At 44.5% G+C, this 12,741-nt stretch overlaps 1 protein-coding gene across 1 annotated transcript in view; it reads right to left on the bottom strand.

Annotated features, from left to right (window-relative positions):
* pitpnm3 (PITPNM family member 3) overlaps positions 1–12,741 on the bottom strand; it is a 323,972-nt gene that overhangs the window by 288,089 nt on the left and 23,142 nt on the right. The window contains exon 4 of the mRNA XM_068007892.1: positions 11,689–11,868. Within this exon, the coding sequence (XP_067863993.1) occupies positions 11,689–11,868 (180 nt within the window). The remainder of the gene's footprint in view (positions 1–11,688; positions 11,869–12,741) is intronic.

Raw genomic sequence — 12,741 nt, 5'->3', positions numbered from 1 at the left:
GCCTTCAGCTGCCTAGGTCCTAAGCTCTGGAATTCCCTCCCTAAACCTCTGTCTCCTCCGTTAAGACGCTCCTTAAAACCTACCTCTTTGACCAAGCTTTTGGTCACCTGTCCTAATATCTCCTTATGTGGCTTGGTGTCAAATTTTGTTTGCTCCTCTGAAGCACCTTGGGACGTTCTCCAGGTTGTTGTTGTTGCTCAAACATAAAGACAGAAAGTCCCACATATCAGTGTTTTAGTTTAACACCAATAGTAAATGCACCCAATCAGGACCTAGTTGGCCCCATTCGAAACTACCAACCCAATAAAATCATAATGGGCTGGATTTTGCTGTAAAAATAACGGTGAGCCAGCAGCGCCTCTGCTCCTCCAAAAGCTGCGCGAAAATAACATCTCGACAGCTGACTCACCATTCAAATTTATTGAACGGGGTGAGGTTCTTTGAAAAATGTTTTCTTACTTTTTCTTTCTGTCTTTTTTATCTCTGTCTCCTAATGCAATCATTTTTTCCCTCTCTTTATTTTGCTTACTGTATCTGATTTGATATTGAATTCACTATTCTAACTAATACCTTCTGATTCAGACTCTGCGCTGCTCATTAACGATGTTTCAATCTGTTTGCTTAAGGAGATACACAGTTGCTTTCCCTGTTCACACAGGTCCCAGATGCCCTGTAGAGGGCGCCACGTCATTTGACTGTCCCACTGACAGCAACTTGTCGTGCAAAACCCCACAGAGAGTCTATGGGGAAGTGCAAGTCTAACGAATGGCAAATTGATTATGATACAAATAAAAACCTATTGATAAATCTACAACATGGATTTCGGTTATATAGCAGGTGACTATAGCCATAATTCTCCTCGCTACTTTTCAACAGTCCACTGTCCTAGCAACAGAGACAGAGAGTAAAGCTTTCACTGTTCTATCGAAAACATGCCTTTTCCCCAACAATAGATAGAAGTTCTTATTGCAAAGGAAATGTTTCACTGCCCCTCTTTGTGGCCTCAGGGTACAATAGTGTTGTGGTTATGTTACTGGACTAATAATCCAGAGAACATGGGCATAATTTTAGTATGGAGACGGGAACTCAGCGGGTGGGTAAATGACTGCGTGGGAAATCTGTAAGTAATTTGAGGGCTTCGGATTGTCCGATCGCAACTCAATTGAAGGCACCTAATTTTACTTCCGGGATTTGTATCTCCAAGCTGCATAGTGGACGTACTGCATACCCACATGATACGATTTAAAGCCCACTATTTAAAGGGCCAGTGCAAAAATGGATTTTGAAGGATAAAGGAGGAAAAACAGATATGGAAGGACATAGAGGAAAGGCAGCACCCAGGTTCTCGGACGCATCCCTTGAGGTACTACTGGCTGCTGTGAGAAGCAGGAGGGAGGTGTCATACCCAAGTGAGAAGAGGAAGAAACCTGCTTCTGCCTCCAAAAAGGCATGGTTGGAGGTGCAGAAGAGGTGCAGGAGCATGGTGCCCAGCTCTTGGCTGCGGTGCAGGGAGCATTTTAACGACCTGATCAGATCAGGAAAAGTAAGTACATTTAATGTTTCACCCGTATCCTGTGTGGTGCACCCCCCCCCAACCCCCACCCTCTCAATCTGTGTTGGTACCCTACTCCACCACATCATTCCTCACTCAGAGTTAAGTTTCAGCATCAACCATCCTTCACTTTCTATGTACTTCCTCACCTCCCCATTTGTGCACCCACCACTGCCACTCACCCCAATCCTGATGCAATGTGATGCATCTGTCTGACAGTCACCCTCTGATGAATCTGTTTCATAGTCAGCCTTGCCCAGAGCCAACATTCATAGGGTGGATACGTCACCTTCAGTCACTCACAGGTCTATTGTTTCTCCCCTTGTAGGAGATGAGAGTGCAAAACGCAAGGGAGAGGACGAGAACTGGAGGTGGTCCACCACAGATAGTGCAGCTAACAGATGCTGAGGAGGAGGCTGTGGAAATAAGACAGTTGCATCCCTATCTATCAGAGATGGAGAGACTGGGAACTCGCAGATGGCTGGCAATTGAACTTTAACATCTTTCACACACATGAAGAATTTAGTTCATCAATGTGTGAACTGTGACAGACCTCAATATGGTAATTGCAAAGATTGTCACTTTTCCGATGAATAATTAATAATGCTTTCTGTTGTCTTCCAGGGCCTTCACGAGTTCAAGAAGAATTAGGCGAGATGGAAGATATCGATTCCTCAGAGGAGTTCATTCCTTCTGAGGGAGCACCATCACAGGACACACATGTACACACCAACACAGATACTGGCACTTCGGTGGGTCCTGTTAGATAAATAGTTGGGTTGTCACCTGGAGATTCACCACTCACAAGTGAGCACGAGCAGACGCTGGTGGCAGGGGCAGCTGTGGAGAGACTGCATGGGAGGACGCACTCTTCTCCAAGCTCTGCTCAGCTGGACACAGATGCTGAACCCCGGGGGCCACTGGTGAGAAGGAGAATGATTGAGGTACAGATTCAGCTCTGCACTGGAAAAAGTGCCACGCACACTATCCATAATAGCAGAGAGGATGGAGGAGTCCAACTCCACCACTAGTGGATTGTTGTCACAGGTAAGTGTGAGAATGTCTGCAATGGAGAGGATGGCAGCCTCCATTGAGCTTCAAGCACAGCTCTCAAAAGAGTCTATGCAGGCTATAACAATGTTAGTGCAGACTCTGGATGCCAACATGTCTGCCGCCTTAAACTGGCTGATAGATACCTTGTCTGTGGCCTTACAAGGTGGTATATCTGTTCACCAACCTACTGTCCAACAGAGTGGTAGGAGTGATGTGGCGCTGGCCCGGGAGAGGGATGATGATGAAAGGGGACATGGAAGTGGGGACTCCATTCAAAGCGCTCCAACGTCTCACCCGTTGCCTCCCCCCTCAACCAGTACTCGACATGCTGCCTCCTCTCCTGATGGCAGAATTGGCCCCTGCACAGGTGCAGGTGGAGCAGTCTTTGTTGGGGCCCTCAAGGGATCTAAAACCCAGAGCACATAATCCGAGCAACCTGCTGAAACCACAAGGGATGCACGCAGAAGTGATAGAAAGCGTAAGGTTAAACAATTGTAGCTCCTTAAGGGAATGCACAAGAGTGTTTGATGAAATGTCATGTTGTTCATTTTTTTTTGTATTATTACATTATATTCATTCATTATTACCACTTCCACTTCTTGGCCACTAATGCGTCCTGAGTGGAAAGTTGCCCTTTCATTTGCTTGGGCAGGTTTGCAATGTGTGTATGCATGGTTGAAGGACTGTTTTGTGCAAAGGGAGGTGGGAGGAGGTTGTGGTGGTGGTGGTTGTTCCAGGCGGTCTGAGTATCTTGAATTCTTCAATTTGCACATCTCATTATGAGAACCTATTAGAGGTGAGGGCATCACTGGCAGCACTGTGCACGGCTGCTCTGGCGATGAGTTCCCCATCTTCATTTTTCCTCCTTGTCCTCATCATCCTCTTCTTCAATGTTGCCGCTAACAGAGGATGATTGACTAGCGCCTTCGTCATCTTGTACCTGAAACCCTCTCTGCTGCACTATGTTGTGCAGGACACATCACACGACAATTATTCTGGACACCCTCACTGGCGAGTACAGAAGGGCGGTTTCAGACCTATCCAGGCACCAGAAGCGTATCTTCAACATACCTATGGCTTACTCAATGACCCACCTGATGGTCATGTGGCTCTGGCTGTATCACTCTTGCGCCTCAGTGGTGGGCTTTCTAACAGGTGTCATGAGCCACATTTGCAGGGGCTATCCCTTGTCTCCAATGAGCCAGTCCTTAAGTCTGTCTCCTGTCTGGAAGAAGTCTGGGATGTTGGACTGGCGCAAAATGAATGAATCGCGGCAGCTGCCAGGAAATCTGGCGCACACTTGCAGAAATCTCCTCTGGTGGTTGCACACCAGCTGCACATTGATGGAGTGGTAGCCCTTTTGGTTTATGAACACTCCTGGCTTATGTGGTGGTCCTCGGATTACTACGTGTGTGCAAACGATTACACTCTGCACCTGTGGGAAGCCAGCCAGCCAGTTGAAAACCAACTCCCCGCTCATTCTGGCTGTTGTTGTCGCTGGGTAAGTTGACGTAGTCGGATGCCCTGGCAAACAATCCATCCGTCACCTATCGTATACACTTAAATGCAGATGACTGAGACACCCTGGAGATGTCACCGGTTGTGCGCTGGAAGGATTTGGAGGCGAAGAAATTGAGGGCAGTGGTGACTTTAACTGCAATGGGCAATGAGTGGCCACCATGCCCAACATGGAGCAGTTCTTCCTGAAGGAGGCTGCAGATGTCTGCGACCACCTGCCGACTCACTCAGCCTACGTAGGCACTGCTCCACAGAGAGATCCAGGAAGCTCAACCCCTGCCTGTAGACCCCCTCACGTGGGTAGTGCCTGCTGTGTCTTCAGCCCCTCTGTTGGTCCCCTCTCTTCTCTTCTCCGGGTCCTTGTTGCACATCTCTGTCTTGTGCACCTGCAGATCCCAGAACTGCACAATATGCCTGTTGCCGATGCTGATGTACCTCCTCCTCAGATGGGTACTGTAGAATAGATCCATTGAGCTCCCCATCCTGATCTTGTCAGTTTGAATATCTCCAAAATGTTGGTAAATTTGTCTGAACACAAGAATTCTCAGCCTCAACAAAGAACTCTGAGTCTAAACACAAAGAACTCTTGGCCAAATGTTTGCCTGAGAGAACTAAGTAACCAGTTGCAATCACTGACCTTTTGTTGAGATGTGTCAATCACAGGTTCAAAGGGTCAAATGAGCTTCGGCTGCATCTCGCCTCCATTTTAATGGCATGTTTCAGAAGCCATTGGTGACATGTTCAGGAGAAATTAAATCCATTTCTGTTGCAGAATCCACAAAAGATTAAGCAACTTAACTATTCAAATCACTTACATTGCCCCTGTAACAAGATGTCGTCGGCATTAAGCGGGGACCGGACTTCCGGGTTTTGGTTGCAAGGTGAGTGCATTGGAGCCGGGTTGTAGTCCCGCTGAAGAAATCAACGATTTTTACTACCCACCCATCCCTAGCCCATCTGTTCTTAGGAGTTAAAATTACCTCCCCCCCACCATGAGTTGAAATCCCACCATGGCAATTTAAGAATTTGAATTGAGTCACAAAAACATCTGGAAATAAAAAGCCCACCTGGTTCACTAATGTCCTTTAGGGAAGGAAACCTACCATTCTTACTCGGTCTGGCCTATATACCCTAAGCTACTCCTACGCCAACGTGCCCTCTGAAGTGGCCTAGCAAGCCACTTAGTTGTATCAAACTGCTCTCAGCCATTGAAGAAGGCCTACCGCCACCATCTATGGGCAACTGGAGAAGGGCAACAAATGCTCATCATGCCAAATACCTCCACATGACAAGAATTCCTTTTTTTTAAGTTTGTTCTTTCTTTCTCATCGAACATTTGCTGCCCAGATTGAAATCTAAGTCTCCAAGGTGAAGAGAAATTGCTCTAATTAACTGTATCCCCACCTTATTCTTAAATTAACAAAAAGACAGAGATAAAGTTCATGAAAGTTAATCCCAATTCTTTATCCTGATTTGATTACTTAAAAGGATAGCCTATTTTGCTCTATAAACTAAATTAATCAAAATGATTGTATGTTTTCATATCAATGGAACTTTTTCCTTGCCAAAATGCTGTTGACCATGGCGGAGTTCCACTCTGTAGAGCCAATTTCTGAGCATGCCCAGCGATAGGCCATACTCAGAAAATTGGCATTTATATATCTAATGTTAGAAATTAAACAGACCCTGCTGGAAGACCTCTAACTAATGAGTCATATTCAGTTAAATCAAGTATTTCATAAATTCCATTTTGTAATGCTCTCCCAGGAAACATGAAACACTGATGAAATATGAAACAGTAGTAGTCTGAGTGTCTCATTAACATATCGCATGTATGACTAGATTATCAGCAGCAGTAGGCAGCATAGGATTTCTCCCCCCCCGCCCCAGTTTTGGGGATATTCCCTCAGTAGGGGTATTTTCCTCCCTGTGCTATCTTGTTACGACACAGCGTACTACTACTGCGCTGCCCAACTATACTGCTACATTTTCGCAATTCTGAATTCAAAGTTCACTGTTAAGTTTAAACAAGTTGATGTACTGTGGCAATGCTCATGGGCATTTTTGCTTTAAAAAATGTATCGGCATCGGTGCTTCTGTTTGTCTTGCACTCCCTAACTGGGTAATTTTCCAAGCCCATGTTGTCAGCATGGAGCTTCACCTGCTGGTAGCTTATATCAGAAACTAGAGCATGATTTTCCCTTCTACTTATCTTCTGCTCTTTCTGTCTACCTATTTCTCTCTCTTTGCCGCTTCTAAACTTTCTACCTGTTGTTGGCTACACATCTCTCTATTCGCCTCCAACTTTAATCTCAGACTTTCTCTTCTTTCTGTGAGACTCTCCTTTCTTCCATTTGCTCTTTATTCTGTACATCTCCTATGTTGTTTTTCTAGGTCTCGGACACATAATGCTTCACAGATTAATTCAACCAGGGCATGCAGTGAGCTAGCTTCGACATGCTTTGGTTTGGAGATGAGGCCAAGTGTGCAAAGACATCTAGGAGCTGCTTTAACATACTCGAGTCGGAGAAAAATCACGAGTTGGAGAAGTACAGGGCTCAGGATGGAAGGGAGCAGGGGAATGAGATCTGGTGCTAGGATAGAGTTTGGGGCCTGAGAGTGGTGCTGAGAAGGAGTGGAGAATATAAGTGAAATAATATGCTGTATATAGTGAACATATTTTATTTTCCATTGTCATTTAATATACTATATTCATGTTATAAATTATTGCACTATTTTTATTTTAACTTAATGCACTGTATTTGTTTTATAATTACACTATTTATCCTGCTGTAAGATTAATCTTTAGACTTCTCTGTGGGATGATTAAGGCGGCAACATGGTCACTCAAAAGAGTTGGAAAAAATTGTATGAACGATTTAATTGGTTGATTTTGTGATGGTTGCCATTTGATGATTAGTAGTTTTTTAATAGTTTTTTTAAAACAAATTTTAATATTTGTAAAGTAAGGTAGTAATTTTAAAGAAGTGGTTGGAATATTGGATCAAATTTCCTACTGACTGAAAACCAACCAAACAGGATCTTTTGCCTTTTAGATATTTTCCCACACCCTATGAATGAGCACAGTATATACATAACATACACACCCATATATTAGTTAAAGAGGTTGCTGTTCTTTGGTAGTATCAGGAGTAGAATATAGCAAGTGGTTTACTGCATGATTCCTGGAGACTGGTAGTGGTGGGGAGGGCAATGGGGAAGGTGGGATATGGCAAAACTGTGGAGGGGATGGGCCCAGGAGAAAATGGCCTGATCCCCTACCTCGGTTTGTTCCCAGCTATCACTTGGGACCCACCCTAAAACTTGAGAAGGTGGTGGTGAGCCGCCTTCTTGAACCGCTGCAGTCCGTGTGGTGAAGGTTCTCCCATAGTGCTGTTAGGTAGGGAGTTCCAGGATTTTGACCCAGGGACGGCGATATATTTCCAAGTCGGGATGGTGTGTGACTTGGAGGGGAACGTGCAGGTGGTGGTGTTCCCATGTGCCTGCTGCCCTTGTCCTTCTAGGTGGTAGAGGTCGCGGGTTTGGGAGGTGCTGTTGAAGGTTCTTTCACTCATATATTCTTTCTCTTTCTCCCTCCCTCCCTCTGTCTTTCGTCACTTTCCCCGAATCTCTCTTCTTCCTCTGTGACCTTTCTTCTTCTTCTTCTGTTTCTCTCTCTTGTCCTTTCTTCTGTTTCTCTCTCTTGTCTTTTCAATTACCCATTTTCTTTTCTATCTCCCGTTCAGCTCTGCATAGAGAGAACGTAAGGTGCGAAGGGAGCAGCAGAAGCCGTCCAGAGAGCCATTCAGTGTAGGCCGCTGCCTCTACAACAGCATCCACAGCATGTGGATTTTGGCCAGAGTCACAGACTGGTATCGCAAGGTCTAAGAGGAACCTGCAGGCTAGCCCCACCAAAATATCAGAGGCAGTGGGAGAAATCCATTCATTGACCATCTGTTCAGCTGCTTCTGCCGTGCTCTCCCACCTCCCCACCTCCTCCGCTTGCCATCAAGCCAAACTTCCCCCAAGGGTCCCCCCGTCCTAGCCCTGAACCTGTGTCTTTCTCTAGTTTCACTCTTATCTCCCCTCATGCCCTCTCCAAGCTCATCTTGTCCATGAGACCCATATCCTGGTCTCTTGATCCCATTCCAACTAAACTGCTGACTACCCAACTCCCCTTCCTGGCCCTCATGCTAGCTGACATTGTCAGTGGTCCCCTCTCCTCAGGTACTGTCCCCTTCCTTTTCAAAACTGGAATCACCCCCTTTCTAAAAAAAACCCACCCTCGACCCCTCTCCTTGCACACTACTGCCCCATCACCGACCTCCATTTCTTCTCCAAAGTTATTGAATGTATTGTCACCTCCCAACTCCATTGCATCGTTTCCCACAACTATGTTTGAATCTCTCCAATCAGGTTTCCACCCCTGCCCTGACATCCTCTGTGACTGCGACCATGGTCCTCCTTTACGACCCTCCTTAAAACCCACCTCTTTGACCAAAGCTTTTAAATCACCTCTCCTGATATCTCCTCCTTTGGCTCAGCATTGATTTTTTCTGATTATGCTTCTGTAAAGCGCCTTGAGACATTTCTCTACATTAAAGGCGCTATATAAATGCAAGCTGTTGTTGTTGTTAAATTTGCCAGAGCTGTTAAAACATCACAGAAGGGATCTGGCGGAGTCACCAAACAACCTGGGGAATGGGAAGGATCTGGGCAGGGCCAATCTTCCTCTAGTGCTTTAAATATTATAAAATAGAAATATAATTAAATATAAAGGCAGTAAATGCTCAAAGAACTTAAAGCTTCAGATGGATTGAGAACAGTGCCACACTTAGCTGAGATGTAAATCAGCAGCTGAGGGGACCAGAACTGGAGTGAATCACGTGGGAAGAATGAGTCAGAGGTAAGTATAAAACATACGGTTAGAAATAGCAAGTTTAAGTGTGACAGCAAAGCATTACAGACAGGTGTGACAGAAAAAGCATTACAGAAAAAGGTCACAGATAACAGAGAGTGTGCAATAGAAAAGCATTAGAGATAGGCTTAACATCACAGAGAGTAGGGATAATGGGTAGGTACTCACATTGGCAGGATGTGACTAGTGGAGTCCTGCAGGGATCTGTCTTGGGGCCTCAATTATTCACAATATTTATTAACGACTTAAATGAAGGCATAGAAAGTCTCATATCTAAGTTTGCCGATGACACAAAGATTGGTGGCATTGTAAGCAGTGTAGATGAAAACATAAAATTACAAAGCGATATTGATAGATTAGGTGAATGGGCAAACTGTGGCAAATGGAATTCAATGTAGACAAATGTGAGGTCATCCACTTTGGATCAAAAAAGGATAGAACAGGGTACTTTCTAAATGGTAAAAAGTTAAAAACAGTGGATGTCCAAAGGGACTTAAGGGTTCAGGTACATAGATCATTGAAGTGTCATGAACAGGTGCAGAAAATAATCAATAAGACTAATGGAATGCTGGTCTTTATATCTAGAGGACTAGAGTACAAGGGGGCAGAAGTTATGCTGCAGCTATACAAAACCCTGGTTAGACCGCACCTGGAGTACTGTGAGCAGTTCTGGGCACCGCACCTTCGGAAGGACATATTGGCCTTGGAGGGAGTGCAGCGTAGGTTTACTAGAATGATACCCGGACTTTAAGGGTTAAGTTACGAAGAGAGATTACACAAATTGGGGTTGTATTCTCTAGAGTTTAGAAGGTTAAGGGGTGATCTGATCGAAGTTTATAAGATATTAAGGCGAACAGATAGGGTGGATAAGGAGAAACTATTTCCGCTGGTTGGGGATTCTAGGAATAGGGGGCACAGTCTAAAAATTAGAGCCAGACAGGAGGGAGATTAGAAAACATTTCTAAGGGTGGTAGAAGTTTGGAACCCGCTTCCGCAAACGGCAATTGATACTAGCTCAATTGCCAAATTTAAATGTGAGATAGATAGCTTTTTGGCAACCAAAGGTATTAAGGGATATGGGCCAAAGGCAGGTTTTTGGAGTTAGATCACAGATCAGCCATGATCTTATCAAATGGCGGAACAGGCACAAGGGGCTGAATGGCCTACTCCTGTTCCTATGTTCCTATGTAACATAAAAGCACTGCAGACAGGGACAGGAAAAGTATAATCGAAATGTATTATAAATAGACGTAATAGAAAAAGTGTGGACGGGAAGTGGTACTGGTAATAAGTGTTACATTTGCAGCAAGAGTCAACTACATGCAAGATTTTTAATATATTATATAGAATAGATATATACAACAAAGGCTACTTATTTTTTACGAAACAGCTTTCATCATCAATTACTGAGGCCCAGACTATAGCAAAAATATTTGGACAGGGACAGCTCAACGGGTGAAATTGAATCCATTACTTCTGTTGCAGCTATCATGTCCTGTTTTCACTATTCAACATTCAAAAATCACCAAAGTAATGGTTTGGGGAAGCATTGTTGCAGGATAGAAAAAGGTGAATATTTTGATTGCCACAAAAGAAAATTCAGTGCTCAAAGCAGCAAAAATGACTTCTATTTTTAGAAGGTAGTTTGATCAAGTCACCTGCTATTTACTTGTTGTGAGATTCAGGCCATGACCATGTTGAAGATTAATAGGCCCCATTTTCAGTTTTTATCATCTCAATATGTGATACGTAAGAAATCGTATTCATCATGCTTAACTTTCATTTCCTTCAGGTTTTTCATTCAGCACATTGTATGTTAACCAAGATTATGGAACAAATAGACTTGAGTAACAGCTATGTGTTATTTTTCATTATCGGACTTGCTCAATGTCAGGCAGGAATTTCTGCTTCAGGGAAAAAAGCAATTCCTTTTTTAACAGAACAACCGTATAGAGAATGATGATGTTAGGAACAAGTTGATCCTTAACATCCCTGTGGTTCCAAACATATTGAGGTGAAATTTATGGTGTAAAAGGGAACATTTTAATACTTTTTGATTAGGCGTCAGTACTGCAGTGGTCACTCATCACAAATAAGCTGAAGATCATGATTCTTATAGTACTTGTGACAGAGCATGTTGTAGTGATCCATAAACTGTCATCAGTTCTGATTTTTGACAGCATCTATGCACATACCCTCTGAAGACCCATGTAAGCACTTCATAACAAGGTCACCTTATTCCAGACAAAATTATGTGTGTAGGACGGAGTGGGGCCTAACATCTGTGGGCCTTTGATTCCAGCATAAGTGACTGGATTGGCTTGCTAGAAACTCCTACCGTTGACTCCCACAGACTTTGAGGTCCTGGTGGACATCTGTGCCACTAGGGATGTACCTTGGTCACCTGCTAAATGGGGGAAGATGCACAGTGCAGCGAAAGCTGCCAGCTTTTAGGGAGGGGGGCAGGCAGGGCCACAAGGTTGCCCACTTTATAAGGGAACCAAACAAATAGCCTTAGAGAAAAAAAACCCTCAGAGGTCCAGGCACAACCCAATGCAGAGCTAGTGACCAATATTAATGGAATGCAGGAATACACTCAGATGATGGTCCTGTCTCACAAGATAGTTGCACATGTGTACACTCCCACCTGGCCCCTGCAAAGGCTGCACATGACTGACACAGGACCAGACTGCCCAAGAGGTGCAATCTGCAGCTGGTCCATCTCAGGACTTAGCTGTTGTGTGACAAGGGCCTCCTCAGTCCCAGCAGTCTCTTCTACTTCCATAGCAGCCAAATCCCTCATGCACTCCTGCGACTCAGGTAGCACCTAGGAGAAGCATACGTCAGAAGTCACGTAACACCTACCAGCACCATTGGGGAGCACAGTGTGAGAAAGGATTACATAAAAATTTTGGTTTCAAACATTATTCTGTGCAGTGTTTGGAAGTTTCTTTCACCCAGTAGAAGAAATGGAAACTGAGCGATTTGCCGCCCTGGATAGGTTCTGTGATGATAGCGTGTTAGTGGTGCGAATGAAGGGGCTGTTCATGCAGTGGCCAAATGTGGTGGTCAAGAGAAGATCACCTGTACGAGGGTGGCATAAATGTGCATTGAAGCCAGTAAAGGGTTGTCTGCATCTATTTGGGGTGTTACTCCTACTCCTTGGGCTCTGCCTGTCCCCTCTGGACTGGGAATATGAGTGGGTGGGTGTCATACATCTCAAGTACAGCCTCGCAAGCCTGGCCTCCCTCCATTGCTTTTCTCTTTTTATTTCCAGGAAGCATAGGTAGAGGGGATTCCCAGTGGGAAATCTATTTTATGCCCTGCCTGAAAGGGGGAAAGAAGCCCCACAGAAAATGGCAGATGGGCAGGAAATGAAGTCGTTGGCAGGGGCACAAAAAATAAACAGAATAACAATTTACAAAATCAGTGGCAAAATAAGGATTCTGCAAAAATAAGTTTCTGCGCTTAGCTCTTTAAATTTACTTACCCCTTACCAGCATCTAGCAACCTGGATACCCATTTTACACAGGCTTGATTACTGCTGAGTGCAAATGAAGCAAAAATGATGGAAAATGAGATGGATGATGTTCCTCCATCATTAGCAACTTAATTCCACCCTCCGCCAGAAACAACGGACAAAAGTTAGGTGGGCTGAAAGTGGATGGAAATCCAGAGTAATTGATTCCCGGCCCATCTC

The sequence above is a fragment of the Heptranchias perlo genome, chromosome 28, assembly GCF_035084215.1.
Source record: "Heptranchias perlo isolate sHepPer1 chromosome 28, sHepPer1.hap1, whole genome shotgun sequence".
Taxonomy (NCBI): Eukaryota; Metazoa; Chordata; class Chondrichthyes; order Hexanchiformes; family Hexanchidae; genus Heptranchias; species Heptranchias perlo.
The sequence above is the reverse complement of the archived record's forward strand: the minus strand, read 5'-3'. Positions and strand labels throughout refer to the sequence as shown.